This window comes from Filicampus tigris, chromosome 9 (assembly GCF_054856515.1).
Source record: "Filicampus tigris isolate MCC_2025a chromosome 9, RoL_Ftig_1.0, whole genome shotgun sequence".
Lineage (NCBI taxonomy): Eukaryota > Metazoa > Chordata > Actinopteri > Syngnathiformes > Syngnathidae > Filicampus > Filicampus tigris.
The window spans coordinates 17807956-17817180 of record NC_141225.1 but is presented as its reverse complement, the minus strand read 5'-3'; the positions used below and the strand labels follow the sequence as shown (position 1 = coordinate 17817180).

At 41.4% G+C, this 9225-nt stretch overlaps 1 protein-coding gene across 1 annotated transcript; it reads right to left on the bottom strand.

Annotated features, from left to right (window-relative positions):
• Positions 1 to 978: 978 nt before the first annotated feature.
• Positions 979 to 3578, bottom strand: LOC147142361 (calcium/calmodulin-dependent protein kinase II inhibitor 2-like). The gene is made up of 2 exons (XM_086041828.1): positions 2979 to 3578; positions 979 to 2405 (listed from the first exon to the last, which is right to left on the bottom strand). The coding sequence occupies exons 1-2, from the start codon at positions 3145 to 3147 to the stop codon at positions 2332 to 2334; spliced, it is 243 nt and encodes an 80-aa protein (XP_085897954.1). The 5' UTR covers positions 3148 to 3578; the 3' UTR covers positions 979 to 2331.
• Positions 3579 to 9225: the final 5647 nt, after the last annotated feature.

Here is a 9225-nt window from a genome sequence, read left to right as displayed (position 1 = left end):
AGCTCACCTGAGATGCTAATGAGCAAAATGGCATGCAGAAAATGAATCGATGGAGAGCTACTACATGAGCTGGGTCATGAATGTTCATATGTTCATATTATACAGCGGTGTAAACTGCACTGCATCACTCTGAAAGTGGATTGCATGCAATATTTTGCCCCTCGTATAGCTAAGCAAAGAACACTTCTGTTGTGGGATGAATTGAAATGTGACTGCCACCTTCCAGATGAGGCAATGCAACCCAATAAGCTTCATCCCTGAAGTGAGCAGCCTCTCATCCCGTGTGAGGGGGGACAGGCTGTTGCTGCAGTAAGCGCCATGCATCGTCATGGTTGACTGCTGTCTTGGAAGAAGGGACCACATTGGCGGGATAATGTGCTCACGCCACACGGTGAATAGGCAGTTTTGGAGCGATAAAAGAACGGGGAACATTCCATTACAGATAGCGATGCTATCACGCTAAGGCTCGGGGAAAAGTGTTCCGCAAGCGAACCCGCCGCAGCACCCATCGAGCGCAAGGTGCATCTGTTACCATGGTAGCGGGTCCAGGCAGTCCCTTTCATGTCTGTCAAGAAGAGGAGGAGGAGGAGGAGGAGGAGAGACAAGCAATATGTTAGTCCGGCCTACAGTTGGGAGCTGAAAAGAGACGTGCGTGCTTGGATGTGTTTACGTCCCCTGTATGGATGCGTTCCCTGAGAACATCGCGGCAGTCCCCGCTCAAGATGCTGCACGCTGACACTGGCTCGTCACACATGAATCATTTAGAGTTGGAAATGTCACGTCTCATCAGTGTTGCTCATGCCTCGGTGCTCCCCTTGCACCATTCGCATCTGCATGACCAGGAAGCTAAAGCAGCTCTTGATTCAAGAGACCAGCTGAGATTGGTGGATGCAAGCACACTTTTTTTGAAATTGCGATCCATCCGAGCCGTCTGCAAACGCGACGTTTGAGGCGCAAGTCAAAACAACAGCACAGAGCGTGTCTTTAGTCCTTCTTTTTATTGTTGGTTCATTTTGATCCCATTCTCGTCACCTTCCAATCGTTCGGATGAATGGGATGATACCTTTTCACAGTGGAAAACACTGATTTAACCTTCCTTGGCAGCCAGATATACAATCTAGTATCAACTGTACAAGCAACACATCTGAAAAGTCCGCCAAGTTACACGCTTGTTTAACCTCATCATATAAAACTAGACTTTTGCATTTTTTGCTACACTTGTAAACATTAAAAAAAAAAAAACATAAATCCACCTCATCATTCGTTAAACAGTAAATTGTTCGTCATCACCTTTATTACAAGATATTAGGCCACTGTACAAATAAGAGTGAATGATACAGTATAGTATTAAGACTGCTGCTTGAGGTTTGTCATTCAAAGCTGTTTCACGAGGTGCTTCAAGAATAGCCTACACACAAGTTTCAGAAGTTCTGCTGCTGGGCATGCATGATTTTAAGTTTGCCATGCATGAGTTGGTATTTTAAGTGTTAGCCCTAAAAAAGAACAACAACAAACAACCTTTAGGAGTCAATGTAAAAGCACAAAAAAGAACGACATGTCTGGTGCAGCACAGTATATACCTCATGAGGTTTGGCACACACACAATGATGCACAATGCAATATAAATAGTTTATCAATAGGGTGTGTACAGTCATATCAACCAATCCAGGTGAAGGCCCGGAAGCTTACACGCATAGGTGGGAGGTACATCATAAATGAATAAATAACATCAGCTGCAAAATATATATATATATATATAAAAAAAAAAAAAAACAGGCAACATCGAGAATTAAATTGGGAAAAAATAAATAAAAATCCTCAACATACAAAAACAACAAACATCAGGCGTAAATTCACTGCAAAACACATTGTTTTTTCCCAAAATAAAAAGAGAAATAGATACCAAACTTGTGCAAGAAAATGTATTCCCTATGTACAAACTTAGAGACTGCTATATAATTTAGACAGTTATAGCAGAAATGTGTGCTTTTGTTTCGATTTAATATTCATTCCTGCATCCTCTCCCTGATTTTTCTCCATCACCCACCAGAACCCCCACCCCTCCATCCTTTTTCAGCTATTAGATTTATGGCAAAACCCCTTCTTCTAGGGTGTGTGTGCTGGTGTGGGGGTCCACCTGGGGGTCTCTTTTGTTGCCTGTGTGTGTGCATCACCCAAAAGGCCATAATTGCCTTGGAGAGGAGGGTGTGTGGAAGTGCTGCTTGCTGCCACATGAAACAAAGTGCGTATATACAATGTCTTTGGATTACAACTGGTAAATATCATCATTTAAAAAAAAAAAATTCAAGAGTTCTTTACGGGGGGTTGTTTCTAAGCGTCCGCTGGGGTCTTCTCTGTTCCATTTTTGAGTGCATCGTCATCGCCAGCCTCATCCTCGATCACAACTGCGGATGACGGGGAGAGTGTTAATAAAGAGGCTATAGTGTCTGTCTGACTGACAAAATAAAGCTCATTATTGTCGTATGTGCCAAGTGGCTTGTGAATACACACAAAATATCAACAATCATGCCAATGCATGCATGAGGAACCCGTGCCTGCATTAGAGAGGCAGGACCTGCAAACAAATGCATACATGTACTGTCTCCCACTAAGCTGTGCATGCAAGTGCATGTTGTGGTCGTGCACCACATCAAGTGCGCATGTGTGTTCGTGGCAGCACAATGCACAAACTCACACATTGGGATTCACCCTAAAAAATGTAGCACATAACATAGAGCCTCTTTTTCTTCATTATGCAAATGAGAATTAAGTCAGATTTGTCATAAAGCGTTCATCCAGGTAAGGGGGCACTGTGCATTTTAAAAATAGCAATTAAAAAAATAGAAGAAAAACACAAATGCAATGATCTTAGGGGGGATATGGAGACACACACATAAAGGCGCAGTCAACACAACACCCATGCAAGCCATTTAATTCAATAAAGTAAAAAAAAAAAGAAAAAAAAAAAGAAGAAGTACCCCGTTTGCTACGGCCTATTTGTCCCAGCTTGGGTGGACGTTTATTCTGCGATCCGTTGAAGAAGTTGTTGGTGTCTTGAAGGCGACAGGTGAAGGAAAGGTGTCCCTCGTCGCCCTCGTTTCCATAATGACTCATTTTCTCTTCGTTGAAAGGCAACACTTCAGACATTTCCAGATGCGTCTTTGAGCAAAAACCCAGGCGCACTAAACGTAAAGCTCCTCGCCGAAAGCGTGAAAACAAAAGCGTCGTCTTCAAAAACAAAAGGAGGGAACAACAAGAAGGTAAAAATAAAACGACGCACAAGACGCAGACACGATCAAGCCCTTCGTTGTTTACCCACAACACACGTGTGTGTCTCAGGAATAAGACACTGTGGAAATGTCCTCAAATCATCCAGTCGTGCAATTTGGGCAACATTATTGAAAATTCCTTATCCTTTTTCCCCCTCCCCGTCGATTGTAGTCTCAAAGCTCAAGCGTGTTTGCGGGCTTGGTGATGGAGAGTCGTGGTGGTTGCGCCCACTGCACGGAATCGCTCGCACGGAAAATGTGAGGGAGAGATGCAAATAGAGGAGCGATGCAAAACGCGGATCCCGGGGAGACCTGGTAAGGGAGCTGTTTGATTTTGGGGGGGGGGGGGAATCTCTGGTGCACCCCCCACCCCCCGAAAAAAAAAAAAAAACACCACACACACTCACAAGCTTCCAGTTGCAGCTAACCAAGATATACACACAGAAAGGACGGCGCATGGATTTGCTGTGTGGGAAATTCAGTTGACACGCCACCACTCGTCGCGGTGTCAAAACATTAGAGACACAATTGTACAGTTTATTTGGACAGCAGGAGGCTAAGGCTCGTGCCAGTAGGTGGCAGTCTCGTTATTATTTGACATATGGCCTCCTAGTGCACTTGTTTATCACCATTCTGGACACGTGCTCTACTCTAGTTCAGTGATTCCCAACCTTTATTGAGCCAGCTGGTCACATATCTTACGTCACAAAAATCTCAAGGCACACCACCTAACAAAAATGGGTATAAAAAATGATGATCACGTCTCAAATTGCGAGTGGTCAGGTGCAGAAAATCTGTCTTTTAGACTAAACCCTCAACTCAACTTAATTTATAGAGCAGTTTAAAAACAACCATGGCTAATTACAAAGGCTGTACATGCAGTAAAAATCCGACACATAAAAACAATACATTAATAACGTAAAAACAGTAAAACACTAAATGGCGAGTCTCATGCTGAGTCAAAACTGTTTGGTGTTGACGCGCAACTAACGACACTAATGTGAGATCGAGTTGAATGTATCAAACGCGCTGTTCTATGGGTTCAAACAGATAAAGTGTGTCGTTGTGTGCATATATATCAAACTTAAACATATTTATACCATGTACAAATAAAGCCTTTATTTAATTGCATTCTTTGTTTATCTGCCGTAGCTCATTAATGAGCAAAACCCCATCATGGTTGAATGGCCTTCTGTGCGAAGACACGGTGAAGCCTGCAAGGCTTCCATGTTGTATTTACGTGTCGATGTTCACTAACATCACCACGTGCAATGCCCAGGGGGGGTGAGGCATTTCAAATTTTCCATCACATTTCTCAACAACTGTAGCATTACATACAACTGCAGCATTACACGGGGAGGCCTGGTGGTCTTGGGAAGATATTAGATGAGAGAGGTGCGACGCAACTTCATGATTAGCAGGATTCATTGTCACCCACCATGAAAAGAGAGGTGTTAAAAGAATATTGTGTTTACGCCACGCTTGACAATGTAAATCATGCATGAACGGACACACACAAACACATACACGCTCAAGGTCAACTGACTAGACTGCATCTAGTTTTCATTTGCATAACTATCAAGCAGCGTCATGTTGGTGTTATCCTGGACAGAATGTTTGCTTTTAGACATCTGTGTGAACCATCTGTGTTCATCATGTGAATTTATGCTGCCAAGTCACTTTCCACACGGTGCCCTCTCTGGAAGTGATATTCAAATTATGGACTGACGTATTGAGACACAGTTCTTAATCAGTGCATTTATTTAAACAGAGCAGCGATGTGTTTTTTTTTGTTTTTTTTTTAATGTTTTGCTTTCTATGTTTTACAGCACTTTGAGTTGCATTTTTATGTATGAAAAGTGCTATATAAGTAAAATGTGATTGATTGATGTGACCCGGAAAGACATCATTGCAATTCTGTTGATCAGTGTCGCTGCAAATAGTTAAATTTTCATTTCAGAAGTTGTCTTTTTTTATTTTTTTTGCCTGTCACATTTATAACAGGAGGCACGGTGGTCGACTGGTTAGCACGTCCGCCTCACAGTGCAGAGGTCGTGGGTTCGATCCCGGCTCCGGCCTCCCTGTGTGGAGTTTGCATGTTCTCCCCTTTCCTGCGTGGGTTTCCTCCGGGTACTCCGCTTTCCTCCCACATTCCAAAAACATGCATGGTAAGTTGATTGGACTCTCTAAATTGCCCCTGGGTGTGATTGTGAGTGCGGATGTTTGTCTCTGTGTGCCCTGCGATTGGCTGCCGACCAATTCAGGGTGTCCCCCGCCTACTGCCCAAAGACAGCTGGGATAGGCTCCAGCACGCCCCGCGACCCTTGTGAGGAGAAGCGGTATAGATAATGGATGGATGGACATTTCTAACACTCATGGTAAAATAAATTAAAATTAAAAGCACAGGTATGACTGTATGACCCATGCACAGCCCACAGAAGGACAAAAGGAGCAGGTATAAATTAACCTACTACTTGACTGGCACGAAGGCTCTTTGGTTGTGCGTAAACAAAACAAAACCAAAACAAACAAACAAGAAACAACAATAAAATGTTATTACATTTCTTCATTTTCTCTAAGGTACAGCTTTACAGATCTATATAAAATCATTACAACTTTTTTTTTTACTACAGCTACAAAACTTAATGTTTCATTTATCAAATGAGAAACACACTTGAGATTGACATCATCAGAGCATCAAGCAGGAAGACGATCCTCTACTAAGAATGCAAAGTCCTTGTTTAATTAATTAAAGAATAGAGACACATAAAGAGGCGGACTTTAGCGTGTAAGTCAAATGTGATCGTCTCCAGCTCACCCAAGACCCTAATGAGGACAAGCATGATCTAGAAAACGGCTGGACAAACACAAAAACACAAACACAAAAGAGTGGGAGTTTATTGACTCGGCCTAAGTACAAATGGGCTTCTGTCACCTTGAACGACATTGTCTATTACCGTGTGTAACGAAGCTAATCTGAAGTAACACGACCTTCTAGTGTCGCCACCTCGCTCTTATGCAATAGCTACAGTATAGGCTACCACTGTACATTTGCTACGCTGCACTGGAAGCCGAGCTGGGCTAATCTCTTGGAAAGATTTAGATCCTTGCTTCCAGGCTATTTGCATTATGTACACTTTGTAACATTGTGATACAACCCACTTTTTTTTTTTTTTTTTTTAATGAGAGCTGGGTATTGGGCCGCTTAAGAGGAATCAAATCCACACCATCTACATGAAAGTTAACAGCATGAACCACAACAATGTGGATTTAAAAGTGTTTATAGCAATAAAATAATTATTCATCTTAAAGTGGGAAGTCAACCTAAACTAAATATTTACAATAATATATTCAATGCAGTCCTGCTAGACTAAACTTTTTTTTTTTTTGCCCGGATTACTATTGTGTTTGTGGAATACGAATTAAGCAGCAAAAATACACCTGTTTTGAGCCGTCTCTGGGGGCGGCCATTTTGCCACTTGCTGTCGACTGAAAATGACATCACACTTGCTCAGGGCTCAGGTAACAACCAATCACGGCTCAGCTTCAGAAAACAGGTGAGCCATTGGTTGTTACCTGGGCCCTGAGCTACTGTGATGTCATTTTCAGTCGACAGCAAATGACAAAATGCCACCCCTGAAATGGATAAAAAAATAATAATAAAAAAAAAAAAGCGGGATTTTGCTTCTTAACTCATATTTCATATTTGCATATTAATATTACATATTCAACTATTTGCAGTAGCGGCGAGCAGCTTTGCACAGTACTGACGGAGGATTTTAATATCTTGCTACGCAGTTCAGTAAAACTGCAAATTGCAACTTCACTTGTGAATATCCGATTTACACTATTCATCAATATTTTAGTAGTATTCTGCACAAGTATGCAACCGAAACTACGAACCCACATCAACACTTTACACTTGACCTGCTTGACCTTACGCTGTTGTCATGGCAACACGCACTAGACGGAGGATCAACAGTCTGCATCGCCATCCACGTTAGTCTATGTGTCCTTCACAAGCATAAATCATCACAATTGACTACTGTACAGGTTTGCGATGATGTGTCATAATGAGCCTTGTGACAAGTCAGCATCATCCACACACACACGCACACACATCTCCTCTCTTGTCCCACATTGATTTTAAGATGAATAATTTATGCTCAACCAGAGAGAGACAGCTTTGTGTGAACTCCCACAATCACGTTTCCTGGACGGCCGTTAATCTGACCTCAACGCCACGAAATGTCAACAAATACTATTTATTAAAAATAAAGGTGCCGGCGTGCAGCACTGATTGTTATATGACATAGTTTACAGTTTGTAACCTTTAACCATAGAATTTTTGCCTGAATATTGCACATAGCAGAAGAATTGTGGTTGCGGGTCAATAAGTTGTAATGAATAGTGGCAGGTTACGTTTTTTGTTGTGATAAGAGACAATGGAAGTAAATCCATCTGTAGTTTTTTTGTTTTTAAATCACATATTACAATTACTGTATTTAAGGGGGGAATTATGGACAACTGATTTTAAAAAAAAATGTTTACATAGCAATAGTTGGTCTCTAGGGTGCCTGCCCAGACATCAAGGATGAAGTTATGCGTAGAAATCAATCTTTAGTTGGCTGCCTAGTTCAAATCAACAATGTGAGAAAGACATAATGCATTTCTGTCCAAATGTTACAAAACAGTGGAGCGAATTAACATAACCACTCCATTGATGAATTTTTCAGCCAGTAACAGGTGAACGCCAAATCACTGCATTAATCAACAAGTGTAATTCAGCAACTTGATGATGAAATTGTTTTCCACACTCGATTCAGCTTCCACTTATAACAGCAAGCAGCTGACGACAGCGAGTGGTGCCTGCTGCCATTTGCTGGAGACCACTAGCTACTGCAGTTGTACTCTTTCCAACTTCAACTACTGTACCTTTCTTAATTTAGAGTGTCAGTCAGAAAGTTACAGCCACCCAGTAGCACCATCTGGTTTTTTTTCTCTGACGGGAAAAAGGAGGCTTCTATTTGAGTTCTTGCATGTATTTATTCAAGTGGATCGCTCACTTTCGCCATATCTGATTCTAGATATATTTACAGCAGTTTTGGACTGTCACCATTGAATATTTTTAGAATCGATTATTTGATTAATCAATGGTTCGGTCTTTGTTTTCCAAAGTAAGAGCAGGTGTTTGCACATGTTTTATTTTTATTAGACACAAAAGATAATCAGTCTGCTTTCATGAAGGATTATAGAAATCAAAGAATAATTACTGTTGAGAGGCTGCAGGACTTGGACAATTTTAAGTGAAACAATGGCTCTCAATTATTCGATTAAAATCAATCGATTAATTTGACAACAATTGATTAGTTGTCAATTAATTGATTAATTTTGACAACTCTAGATCAAGAATTACGAAACACTTCACATCAGGGGCTCCCAACATTGTACTCATGAGAAACAGGTCTGCAGAGTAGCCCGCAGGCCTGTTCTAAAAATAGCTCACTGATAATTGAACATTATGATGAGTGGAGTATGTGGTTGTGAAAATGTAAACACTCGCAGAGACTTATAGAAGCAAAATGTGGCATATTGATATTTATAGTCTACTTAAAGCATTGTTGATAATTATGAGAAATCATTAACATGATCAGTGTCTTCACATCATTGAACGTTAAACATGAGGTCATTTGAGCTAATGTCTTGTTATTTCGCAAGTGTGTATCAAAGTGGCAGCCCTTTACATTAATCAGTACCCAAGAAGTAGCTCTTTGTTACAAAAGGTTGGTGACCCCTGCTTCACATCATTTGTTTGACCTATTAGCCTGTTTTGAGGGGGGTGGTTTGGCTTTAAGCCGCCGAAAACAACAACACTCCTAACACATGTTGCACATGGATTGCTGACATCCCAGCAGGTGATTGGCTGTGACTGACCCTCTCCCCATTCCCACGTGCC